We start from the raw sequence: 13875 nt of genomic DNA, 5'->3' as shown, positions 1-13875 counted from the left end.
GAATCATTTCATTTCCAGTGTCCAAAGGGTGAATATTCTAAAATGTTCATAGATCTCTTCATGTATCTATCATTCCCACAATTCAATTTATTAGAAGATAGTCTTATGGATAATGACTACCATTTTTGAGAGATTTAATGTGCCATGTACCATCTAAGTGCTTTATATATAATAACTCACTTGGTGATATATTTGGTTAAACTTGATTAGGAAAGGTCTTACATTATTCTCTAAGGGAAGCAAATAATCAGAAGGGAATTATTAGAGCAAATTTTATGTCATTGTCATAATCTATGCCAGGAAATCACTGTGGCACAGAAAGATTCATTCACTTGTCCAGCCAGCAAGTTGAATATTTGCCATGTATTTGGTAGGGAACTAAACTTTGGAGCTTTATTTATGATTGAGTCAGACATAGGTCTTGATCTCAGGAAGCTTAGAGTCAGTGTGGGGAGGGGCACAGAGAGAGAACTGACAAATAATAAGAGTTTGTAATTCAGCTAGGGGAGGAGCAGATTAAGACAAGCCGTATTGATGAAAAGTAGATTGTTTCTTTATGAACTGAAGGCTCAGTTCCACTAGTTAAAGAAGAGCGAATACTTCTGAGCAAATTTGATATTGTCTGTGAAAATGCAATGGCAATTCAGACAGCAGAATCTGATAAATTTTTGCATTAGTTTGTATTATTTTGGTTCACTGATAAGCAAGGAAATTAGGGATTATGGACCCAGGCTTAGAAAGCTAAAATGATAAAAAAAAAAAACAAAACAAAACAAAACAAAAACCCTTTTAAAATATATTTAGGTAGTATCTTTATTTCAAACTTGTCTAATTTATTTATTTATTTTTATTTTTTGGAGAGATTGTTTGCTATAGGGAGTGTATGCTTGCCAGAAAGACAGAGAGAGACAGAGACAGAAAGCGAGAAATCACCCCCTAGCAGTGATGGCCATGCCTCAATCCCTTCTCTTCCATTCTCCTTTCGGGATCTTGGGCACACATGCACACGCACCTGGCATGAGTTTAAGCCAGCAGATCTGGGACTCGAACCACGATCTATTACATGGGAGTCCAGTGACAAAGCCATTATGCCAATTGGTGTTCCCCAAACCTGTCTAATTTAGGTTAAACACTATTTTTTTTTTCATCACCTTAACCAGAGCAAACTACTTCTATTTTTTTTTTTTTTTGAGAGATTTTCATTGTAGGGCGCGTGCGCTTGCCAGACAGACAGAGAGAGACATAGAGACAGAAAGCGAGAAATCACCCCCCAGGGGGGATGGTCACACCGCAATCCCTTCTCCTCCATTCTCCTCTCGGGATCTTGGGCACGCACGCACACACGCCCGGCATGAGTTTTAAGCCACCGGGTCCGGGACACGAACCGCGGTCGACTATGTGGGAGTCCAGCAACATAGCCATTACGCCAACTGCTGGTTCCCCAAACTACTTCTTTTGAGGAACAAATTTAAAAGATGTTAACCCCGTCATCTCCAGCTCATTTCCATTTAATTTAAATAGTAAGCTCCAAGATGTTTTAAAAGAATTCTTTAATTTTATTTATCATTATTTTAAAAAATTTTGATGTAGGGCTCGTGTGTTCACAAGAGAGAGAGAGACAGAGAGAGAGAGAGGCAGAGGGAAATTGAGAAAGCAAGCCACCAAGTCCAAGACTCAAACTACAGTCAATCATGTGGGAGTTTAGTGCCTTAATCACCACACCATCTGCTGGCTCCAGCTCTCAGATTTTTTAAACATCAATTTTATACCCAGTAAGGGTACTCTAATATAACACCTCTGGTGTGAAATCATCCTGCACTGTCTGAACTCAGCTCTTAGGCTGTAGATTCCCTACCACTTTCTCCCTTAGCTCCCAGAAGGGCCAATGAACTTATACTGCAAATTAATATAAAGCTTTTATGTAGAACAACTTAAAAATAATAGTGATAAAAGTATTTTAAGCGAGTGGAGTTCCATGACCTTAACAGTAAAATGGTCATGAATATCATACATCAATTACTGTGTGGTTTATACAAATTATATCAACACTGAAACTAGAAAAAAGTGAGGTAGCAAACTTAGGTCTATCTGTGCTACGATGGTAATAAATTTCTTAATGCTGATGCAGAGATGAGAACCTGGATAAGGCTTGTATAGTTATGCCTTCTCAAGGGAGCTTTTAACCAGAATGTGATTATAAATGAAGAGGGCCCAAGGAGAACTATGCAAAACAAAAGGACAAAAGAAGAAAGAAATGGGGGGAGAAGAGGCACAGCGATAGTACTGGGTTATAAAGGCCATTTTAATAATAATAATAACAATAATAATAATAAACCTAAATGAGTCATTGATGAAACAAAGCATAACTTTGAGACTTGCTGTGACAAAATATTTTTTAAAATCCTCTCAATGATTTGGTTTGCAGCCCAAATCAAGTTCTTCATCAACTGCGGCAGCTGTTAACACGTGCATATCTCCGTAAAAGGAGAGCAGATAGAAAGTGTGTGATGCGACTCTCTCTCATGGTGAGACGTCTCATTATTGACCTAAGAGACACATCACTAACCATGATGTGTTAACTATTTTAACAAAATGAAGTGGGGTTTTGAAAGTCAGAGGTGTTTGGAAAGAATCAAGAGTAAATATATTGACAGGCTAAATAAACACAGTTCATTTTTTCTCTACTGAAGATATTAGTATTGCTCAGCAGGTTAGAAATTTGATTCTATTTTATGGCTTTTATAAAGACCAAAATGTAGGGGCCGGAAGGTGGTGTGGTGATTAAGGCGCTGGGCTGTCATATGGCTGACTGTGGTTCAAGTCCTAGACCAGAGGGCTTGAAAAATCATGCTGGGCACTTGTTCATACATGCCCCAAATCCTGAGAGAATGTAGGAGAAGGGATTATGGCAGTCATCTCCTTGGGGGTGATTGTCCACTTTCCCTCTCTCTTTCTCTGGTCAGCACACGTGCTTTCTGGCAAAAAAAAAAAAAAAAAAAAAAAGGATCAAAATTTTCTGTAACAACTGAAGTTCATAAATCTGTAAACAGGCAAAATAACATTATATCAAAAGATTACTTAGAAAATTATCTTACTTTGATCTCAGTCTGAATATTTTGCTAGATTAAAAAAAAATAATTGAATTGCTTTACAACCATCTCCTTTGTTTTTATTAGAAAGATAAAGCTGGAAACCTGGTGATTTTACTGCTAATAATCTCTGAAAGTGGTATTATGATTCACTTTTATTTATGGTTAGCAGTACAGAGAGCTAGAAGGGAAAACATTATCAACACTGTTACACCAGCAAGATTGTGAGAAGGAAAAATACTCATGAAAGTAAAAGGTAATTATCTCATGGGAATTTGAACAAACCCAAATAATTCAGAAATGAAGCAGCACGGAAAGGATAAAATGGGAAAGGTTGGGTTCCAAAATTTTTTTTGCCGCTTCTCCCATCAAAAGGTGGATCCCACTTTCCTTCCTCTGAAATCTGGGCTGACACCTGAGTTTCTGTCACCAAATGTCTGGAAATGATGTTGTGCAGGTCCAGATGAGACCTAAAGAGACATGTCAGCCTTCCCTTTTGCTCTGTTGGCACCCCAAACTACCATGTCCAGTGGCCAGTCACCCTGTGGTTGAGACCATGTGGAGAATGCCTGCCCAGATCTCAGGTGTTCCAAACATCCCAGCTGTGGCCTTGATGTGTGTAAAGCCACCTTGTATATTCTGGCTCTGGAAGAGCTTCTACATGACCACAGCTGTGTGAGTCCCAAATGAGCCCAAGCGGAAGACAGCAACCCAGCTGATCCCAGGCAAGACAGTTGAGCAAACAATAGATTTTTTTTTAAGTTACCCAGTTTGGGCATGATTCATTATGCAGCAATAGAGAACTAAACAGATATTTTAGAAGAGTAGGAAAATTACATTTCTCTGATTAGTTCATTTGCTTTAGGCAATGAACAAAACCATGTAAACGGTTTACGCTGCCTAAAAGTGAACTTTTGGCTCCAGAGGGGGTTTCACCAGGTGAAAGCTGGCTGGCTGATTCACTAGGCTATTTTTGATAAAGCAGTCAGCCAGTAAGGGGCATGTACTCAAAAGCTGAAAGGACACCTGCTCTGGACATAACTTGATTATGATATGGTGGGAAAGTAAGACACAGAAAACATTTTCGAATACCTACCTAGGTTTTTTCCCAGCTCTTTCTCAAAGAATGTTTAACTAATAACCATGACATTTTACTAAACCGCTAAGGAGCTAAGAAAGGTTAAGGATGCCTAAAGTGCATTGGGGTGTGCAGTGGGGTGAGAAACCCCATGTGGGTGACCATGAACAGGAGACTCAATACTGAACGGCCGGATCTCAAAAAAGGGGTAATAACCTCCCCGCTGAGAATAGAGTCATCCCCCAGCCACATAGCATCCATGGCCTCTGTCTGGTTAATTCTCACTGTTCTTCAGAGAGGAAAGGGTAACACAGATGTCAGATAAAAAATAATGGACTACTGTACGCCAAAACTGTTACCAAAAAAAAAAAATCAAACAGAAATTACTAATAGTTCAATGTCCTAGACTGATTTTTAGAAGCCACTTTATGTGACTGACATAAAGGACAAATATAATGATTAATTAGCATTTTTCTATTGGATAGATGTCCACAGACATTAAATTAATACCCAGAAATTAATGCCCAGAAATACTTAAAATTAATGCCCAGAAATACTTAAAAACATCCCTTTGGAGCAATTCTGAGCACAGGCTCAGTAGAGAGAAGGTGAGGATAGGATGAAGAACATTTGCTAGACTGGGAGAAAGTGGGAAAGGAGTCTGCTCACTACATGCAGTGGTTCTCAGGCTTCAGGGTCAGGTATTGCAGATTCTAAAACTTTAGCTGAAGATGACAGAATAAACACACATAGCTTTCCTCTTTAACAAAGACGTCAAGTGAATAAACCTACGGCAGTAAAGAAAACCTGAGATGGGCCATAGTCTGACTGAGAGGGGCCAATACAAGACAAGACAGTGCAAAAAAATTCTAGAGGGTCCAGCAGGTGCTATACTCTCACTTGGTTGATGGTAGTTTGAGTCCTGGACCTGGCAGTTTAAAACTCATGCCAGGGGCATGTGTGTGCATCCCAAAACCCTGATAGGAAAGTGGAAGAGAAGGGACTGCAGCGTGGCCATCCCCGTGCGTGTGTGTGTGTGTGTGTGTGTGTGTGTGTGTGTGTGTATGTGATTTCTTGCTTTCTGTCTCTCTGGCAAGTGCACATGCTCTATAGCAAAAAATCATTCCAAAAAAGAAATAAAACATTCCAGAATATGTATGTCAATAAAGGCATAATAACTAATGTATCATAGCTCCGGAAGGCATGTTTAGAGCAGGGACTGGGAAATCAAGGTGCATGGGGCAAAACCTGTAGCTGCCTGTATGCCCAAACGAAGTTTTACTGGTGCACAGCCATACTCATTTCTTTACGCTGTCCAGCGCTGCTCTTCAGAAGGTCAAGTGGCCAAGTTGAATGGTTCTGAAAGACACTCCCTGGCCTGAGAAGACTAAAGTACTATATTTAGTATTAGTCCTTTAAAGACAGTGCTTGCTACCTCCTGTTTTAGTGTGTTCTTGGAGGCAAGGGTAACCTGGACAAGAAAGACTTTTGGTTGTTCCACAGAAGCCCCAGAAGGAGGAGGGGTTAGGAAATATCTGATAGGAGCCTGTAGAAGATCTGCCCTGGCACATGCCTACAGACGCAACTTCCACGGCATCCCCCAAGTCAGAGAATGAGGGTGACTCGGGGCGGGGGAGGGGGGGTAGGGAGGAAAAGAAGAGAGAAAAAAAGAAACAAGAATAGAAAAAGAATTTAAAACATCCAGAGAACAAACTAGACTTTCACATTCTGTCCTTGCTTCACAGTCCTCAGTAAAACCTGACCAGTCTTCAAACTGCCACAAACATAGTAACTTGTCAGTGTTTCACTTTTAAACAAGGACCGTCTATTAATAGGATCACAGGATGTGTGAGGGTTGTGCTCTGGTCAAACGAGGGTATCGTAAAGAGGAAGACGTGGATACTGGTAACAGTGGACTATGCTTTGGAGAGACATAACAGCTGTACAATCATCCCAGACAGGACTAGAACAAAAACATGCCTGAAACAAAAGGACACCTGATAGAGTACCTCACATGATGGCACTTTGGGGGAATGATAGAGTTATTTCAAGAAAGAAAAACAATGTGAAGCTCCACAAAGTTGTTTAAGGAAAACAATGGTACCTTACTAGGTTTAGTGAACAAATATACAAAACTGCAGTAAAGCAAAAACTATACATTTTACTAAAATTTTACTAATGAGATAAAACTATTGGGAGAATACAAAAAAAGCAGATGAGTATAAGACCTAAAGTTTCATTTTTTCCCTAGCGGAAGTAGATATTGGTCATATTAAACAACTAAATCTATATAACTGTATAAGCACTGATTAGAAGTGTGAAAGGAGCTACCCAAAGAGAATACAAATTAATCAATTGCTTTTGGGATATGGGTCTGGAGAATGGAGAGGGGCAGGGCTGGAGATATTTTATACATTAGAAATGTCTTGATGTTATTTTTTATAAACCATGTGCATGTACTGCTTTGACATTTTTTTCCAGTATGTAAATACACATTCCAAAACACTATTTCTAGAAATCTGGGATTAGTAGGAACACAGGAATCTGCATGTTTTTAATTGCCAGACAGTGCATGCACTTGCCAGAGAGCCGGAGCGAGAAGGGGAGTGAGGAGGGAGAGAGAGGAAACACGTCCCAGTGGGATGTGGTCATGCCACAATCCCTTCTTCTCCATCCCTCCATCCTCTCCAGATTTTGGGCATGTGCACACACACACACCCAGCATGTTTTAGGTCACCAGCTGGGGATTCAAACTGCTTTTGGCCATGTGGGGACTAGTTTCTTTAACCATTAGGCCATGGGGCTGGCCAAGAAATCTTCATTTTTAAAGAGTTTTCTAAGTGGTTCTGACAAAGTTAATATTGATCTCTACTTTTTGAAACATAGATCTAAAGGAAATAACCAGTGAAAAAGCAGCGATGGCTGTCTGAAATGAACAAATGCCAAGGGTTAAAGAATGCAGGGTGTTTACCTTTCAGGAAATCTTCTGATAAATTCACTAACAAAATGGATAAGTTTTAAAAGAAGGAAAATAAAAACTGCCAGGTTGTGAGTGACCTCATAATTCAATGCCTGTCTACAGGAAATTTTTTTTTGAGATTTTTTTTTTGCTATACAGCATGTGTGCTTGCCAGAAAGATAGGGAGAGACAGAGACACAGAAAGCAAGAAATCACTCCCCAGAGGGGATGGCCATGCCACAATCCCTTCTCCATTCTCCTCTAGAGATCTTGGGTACGCATGCACACGTGCCCGGCGTGAGTGTAAACCACCAGGTCCAGGACTCGAACCATGGTTGACTACATAGGAGTCCAGCAACATAGCCATTATGCCAGCTGCTGGTCCCTCTATAGGAAAATTTTGTGGATAGGTCAGCTTTCCTCATTTCATATCTGTTGAAACCCATAAGCCTTGATTCAAAAATTAGCCTGGGGAAAAACATGAACCATCACGTAACAAGGGACGTGTTTTAACTGAAGTATGTTAGATAAATATCTTTCAGACTTGGTTTTCACCTAAGTCAAGTTACATCAAAGGTGATTTTTAAAATACCTGAAAGAATGTTCTCAGGCTCTCTGGTACCTACAAACACTTGCTGGGATATACAGAACACTTAATAATCAGAAGTCTGACAGTTTCTGGGCATCATGATAATTTCTTATGAGAAACCACTTGTAACATTATAGGAGTATTGGGGTGGGCTCAATTAGTTGTCAAAAAGGAACCAGAGGCACAACGCCCTAATTTTTCCCTGTTCTCTATTCCTTATTAGAGTCACTGCTGACTAGGAAAGAATTCCCCACCCTACCCTTATTCCTCTAGTACAAGACCCTAGGTAAATGTTTCAGTGCAGTGGATATTTCTTTTTGTCCACACAAACGATTGGCATTTCTCTGCCTAAATTAGAGATCTCCTAGAGCTAGAAAAGAAGATTAAAATATATTCCTGCTTATTTCAATGTTAAATGAGACTGCTCATCTCTTAAAAACCAATGATTTATCTTTCATAGCTGTAGTGTCTATTATCTTTGTTAACTCTTGAGGCTCACTGTACATAAGAAGTAATTACAAAAAAGAAGTTAGTTCTGAACCCACCATGTCTGTTACATTTCATCCAGAAACTGGATGGCTGGTTTGTTATCTTCAAGGGTGAGCTACGTTGCCCAATTGGCATTGACTAGACTATACATTAAAGGGGGAATTCAGAATTCAGGCCATTCAGATTTCACTCTTAATTCTTTTCTTTCTTTCTTTTTTTAATTTTAGGTTTTGCCATAGGATGTTTATGCTTGCCAGAAAGAGACAGTGAGAGGGAAAGTGAAAAATCAACACTAAAAACGAGTTGACCATGCTGCAATCCTCTCTCCTTCATTCTCCTGGGATTCTCAGCCTGCATGAACATATGCCTGGCAAGATTTTCATATTGCCAGGTCTAGCACTCCAACCATGAAAGGCTATGTGGGAATTGAGGATCTTGACCAGTACACCTCCTGCTGGTCCCTCTTCTTCATTTCTAAGAGCATCCATCCATCCATTCATCCATTTATCCAACAAATACTGAACACCAGCTATTTACCCAGCACTAAAATCATCGAGTAGACCTCTTGTATAATGGGTTGAAAGTTTATAGAAGAATGTTTCTAGGCATACATTCATGACTTTTTTAAAATTTGAGGATCTCTGACTGCCTACTACTCTTGTATGTTTTCTATAACTCTTAACAGTTAATTTTAACCACTTAGGATTATCATTTTCCTTGAGACTTCACCACTTTAGTGACATATTAATGTGCCCTGTGATGGCATATAAACCTTTTCTAGCTATTTCCCGCCACCGTGTCTTTGCACATGCTATTTTCTCTTCCCATAGGCTCTTGCGCTTGTCCACCTTGCATCATTCCCCTGTGAGGAATCATCTTCTCTCTGAGACATTTCCTAAGCACTTCCCAACAGAATTGAACCCCGTTTCCTCTGTACTGTTTCTGTACTTAAGTACATATTTTACCATTGCATTGATGTTCAGTATTTATTAACATGCCACTCATTATTTCTATACTGTTAATTTCTTGAGGATAGAAACATTTGTCTCTTCATTTTTGCATTCCAAGCAGGAAGTCTGGCACATACAAATATTCACTAAATATCTGTTGACCTGCAGAGCCAGTCCCTCTGTTGTAACTGTGGACTGTCACAGAAATATGTCCACAGTTGAGTTCAAATGATCTTACAATTGCAAGTGAACATTTAAAAATTCTTTGAATATTTAATAGGCACTAATTTTTAAAAATTAAACTCTTTTCCTATAAGAGAAATGATCATCCCTACAAAAGTCTAATACAATTGTAAAGGTAGTAATACGCTTTTCTTTAAAAAAATTTTCTGTTGCTCACTTGCCCTCACCCCCAACTCTCTTGACTTTTTGCCAAAAACTTGATTATTATAGGCTTCTTATGTCATGTTACGATTATTCCACTATGAGTCTGAGACCCCTCCCAGATGTAAACGTCCTAAGAGCCAGGCCAAGTTCATTTCCATCTTTGTAGCTCTGGTATACTGCAGTGACTATGAAAGAGATGTGCTTAACAAGCATTTATTAAATGCATAAATATAGGACAAATCAGGGGACAGTGAATGGAATTAAACCCTTGGCTCTTCTTTCTTAGGACCTGCTTTGTGATGATCTTAGATGAAGAAAATCTGTTAAATTCTAATTAAGGCTTCCATTTGTTTTTGAATAAGGCTAACTTAAGACTGTGTGGGTGTGGCAAACTAGTAAAATAAGTAAGAAAAGAAAGAACTTTACTGTGCAAATATTTTTATTTTGTTTTTAAAAAATTTATACCAAAGGAAATCTTTTCTAGTTTTGAAACATGGAATAGTGGGTTGGACCAGAGATAAATAACTAGGTTCTTTATTATGAATAGAAATGACATGGTAAACATTTCACTGAAATTTAAAAGCTTTGAGGATCCTTTCCCCTTTGCTAAAATGGAATTAATCCTATAATTTCCTTTTATTCTAACTATATGCATTAGGATTTTTTTTTTCATTGAATCATTTGACATTTATGATATTTCTTCCTTTTTGGCAACATGAAGGTGTAGAAGCTTAGTAAAATACCACTGAATGAAGAGCAGAGTTGAATACTCTTTAACTCATTCTTATCAAAAATTATGCATACATAATTTTTTTGAGAGGTTTTTGCTATAGTGTGCTCACCAGAAAGACAGAGGGAGACAGAGAGACAGAAAGTGAGAAATCACCCTCCAGGGGGAATGGCCACACCACAATCCCTTCTTCTCCATTCTCCTCTTGGGATCTTGGGCACGCACACACGCGTGCCTGACGTGAGTTTAAGCCACTGGGTCCAGAACTCGAACCGTGGCCGACTATGTGGGAGTCCAGCGACATAGCCATTACACTAACTGCTGGTCCCCTATGCACATAATTTTAAAAACAATATGTTTAGAAAATGTGGTGAGTTGATAATGAAACTTCATCTCAACTCCTAAGGAGATGTAAGTTCCATATGCATTATTACTCACTAGTGAGTGGCAGTAACAAATATATGGGGTTGTCAGAAAAGTCATGATGCATTTTTACATAGGAAAACATAAAAAAAATACATCAGGAATTTTCTGACAACCCAATACTTGTAAGAGCACCTTATAAAAAGTTATTTATATAGCGACAAATGGTAATATAACATTAGTAATTTTTTTTAGAGAGAGATATCTTTGTTATAGGATGTGTGTGCTTGCCAGAGAGACAGAAAGCAGGAAATCACCCCCCATGGGGGATGGCCATGCTGCAATCCCTTCTCCTCCATTCTCCTCTCGGGATCTTGGGCATGCACACACACGCGCCTGGTGTGAGTTTTAAGCCACCAGGTTTGGGACTCGAATAGTGATTGACTCTGTGGGAGTTCAGTGACATAGCCATTATACTATCTGCTGGTCCCTAGCATTAGTAATTTTAAAAATTAAAATATATCACATGAAGATCTCCATTTTATGTGTTTCCCCCATACACAAACTACTTTAAAACTTACAGAAGAACAATTCATAAATACATATATATAATAAATATGACAGTTTTTCCTCCAAAATAGGTCTCTAAATTGTGTATCTACTAGGATTCATTGATATTAGAAACTCAATATCATAAATTAGATCAATGTTGTGAAGAATGTAAATTTGATAGCAGAATATATTTCTTGGGAGATAGAGTTATTATACTTTATAATACTTATTCTAAAGCATTTAAAAAATAAGACCATAGGGACCAGCAGTTAGTGTAATGGCTATGTCACTGAACTCCCACGTAGTTGACCGTGGTTCGAGTCCCGGACCCGGTGACTTAAACTCAGGTCAGGCACGTGTGCGTGCATGCCCAAGATCCCGAGAGGAGAATGGAGGTGAAGGGATTGTGGCGTGGCTATCCCCCTGGAGGTGATTTCTCACTCTCTGTCTGTCTCTCTCTGTCTTTCTGGCGAGCGCACACGCCCTATAGCAAAAACCTCTCCAAAAAAACAAAAAAAAAAAAAAAGACTATAAAATTCTTGAGTCAGCACTTTAAATATACAAGATCAAATTTATTTTTTTATTTTTTTCAGATAAGGAAATTAATATTTATACATTATGGAACTCAGTCAAGGTCACAGGCCAGAGAGGAGAATTTAGGTCAGCTTATGAAGACCACCTTCATAGACTAGTGGTTAAGGGCTCTGGATCCCACATGGCCAAACTATAGCTTGAATTGTGGCCCTGGCAAGTTGAAAGATATGTTGCGTGTATGTGCACAGATGCTCCAAATGCTGATGGGATGGAGAAATAGGGGAGAACGGAGTGCGGTGTGACCATGCCCTTCTGGAGAGGTGCCCTTTCTCTCTATCTCTCTGACAAGCACTTCTGACAATAAAGTAAAATAAAATAAAATCAGACTGTTAAATCAGACTTAGTTCATTACTTTTTTTTGTCTATTCTGTGCATTTCTCATGTTTCATATTTTCCTGCTTTTAACAATTGGATTCTGTATTTCCACATGAAATAATTTTCAATTATAATTTGCATAGGCACCCAAGTGAATGTGCATGAAAATTAATTTGTAAGACTAGAAAATACCTGTGTACTAAAACAGTATATGGGACATACAAAGACCAATGTCATTTAAAATCTTCTCTATGAGATGGGCACGTGTGTTTAAGCAGCTCTCCTGGGCAATTTAGCATGAAAATATCACAAGATTAAAACAGATTTTAAAATTTCAGTGGCTGATAAAACATGTTAAATGTTCATCACATCTCTAAGATGACACTCTAGAGCTAAATGAGAAAAGTGTTGAATAGAAGAAACAGTCTGAAAAATGAGAGAAAAATATTCAAAGTTGTTTTCAAATTCCTTCAACTTGATAATCTTAGATGGAAGGGAAACATAATTTGTGGTTTTTGTAAAGTGACCTTTGCATTTTGAATTAAAAACACGAAAGAATATCCCTATATATGTCATTCAGAAAAATAACGTAAGAAAATTTTCTAAGGCGTTAAGGAACTTACCTGTTTCCATTTTCCCATCCTGTGCTGCGGGCCCATCGGGAATCACACTTTTCACCTGTAGAAACTCATCAGGCTCATCTCCACCAATGATGGTAAATCCAAAACCCATGTTGCTCTTTTTTAGGGTGGTGCTGAGGAATGTTCCCTTCAACTGGGATGCATCCCGGGTGAAGAGTGGTTTTTCTACATTGGCCAATATAAGTTAAAAAAGAAAAAGCATTTTTAAGGCAAGTTCTCAGAGTTAAGTCATCCACTGAGCAGCAATCACACAGGTAAACACTGGGGTCTTATACAGTAAATGCAAGCAGGTGGTGATTGCAAGTGGAGCAAAACTATTAATATTAGAACTTCATACAAATGCAGAGCAGTCCCAGACATCCAGGGAAAGGTGAAAAGGATTTTTGGTTTGGAAAGACTTTTTGTCAAGTCAGTGTTTGCATTCACTAAATTAGCCTTCTTGTGCTTAAAAAGAGATGTATCAATACTTTGTCAGAGCCTTCAGGTAAAGAGGACAAGGAGCCCAAATCAACCAGACACGTCTAGATAGGCCTCTCTTGTCGTTATGTAAGATTCCAGGTAGAAGGAATGTGACTGGCTCGACCTGCCCAAAATCTTGAAGAGAGAGGGTTAGGAAACAAAAATGGCCTCTTTTTTGGATGACTCTTAAAGAGATTAAAAGTACATGTAAGCACGTGCAGATACCATAAAAAAACAGTGAAATGTGACCACATATTCAAAGGTCCAAATTGTTTAGAGAGTACCTGGATGTGGGACTGAGTTAACTTTTGCTATATCCCTCTATTGTGAGACAAGATAACCAGATTAATTAATGTCTACTGAGCTGATAGTGTTTAGTATATTCTAAAACGTGAGCAAAGGGCAAGCCAGTAGTTCTAAATATAATTATGAATGTAAAGGTAGCACATTTTATGTGTAATAATATGTTGACACATTCGAGTCATACACCTAAATAATCTGAATGGAACTTGAACCCATTCTAAGTTTGCCCACTAACTTATTATATAATATGCTTTTCCAGCTATGATCTGTTATAAATATATTCCTAAGTATGTTAAGTGATTTCAAAATGAGAGTCATACTAGAAGACAGAGTTAATCTCTGCTTTAAATTCCACCTCAGATAAGTATTTCATATGC

At 38.6% G+C, this 13875-nt stretch overlaps 1 protein-coding gene across 1 annotated transcript in view; it reads right to left on the bottom strand.

Annotated features, from left to right (window-relative positions):
* Window positions 1–13875, bottom strand: part of MAGI2 (membrane associated guanylate kinase, WW and PDZ domain containing 2) — a 701446-nt gene that overhangs the window by 370673 nt on the left and 316898 nt on the right. Inside the window, exon 7 of the mRNA XM_027773307.1 lies at window positions 12719–12901. Within this exon, the coding sequence (XP_027629108.1) occupies window positions 12719–12901 (183 nt within the window). The remainder of the gene's footprint in view (window positions 1–12718; window positions 12902–13875) is intronic.

The sequence above is a fragment of the Tupaia chinensis genome, unplaced genomic scaffold (genome assembly GCF_000334495.1).
Source record: "Tupaia chinensis unplaced genomic scaffold, TupChi_1.0 Scaffold000044_1, whole genome shotgun sequence".
In the NCBI taxonomy this organism is placed as follows: Eukaryota; Metazoa; Chordata; class Mammalia; order Scandentia; family Tupaiidae; genus Tupaia; species Tupaia belangeri.
Note: the sequence above shows the minus strand (reverse complement) of the source record. Positions and strands in the feature narration are given on the sequence as shown.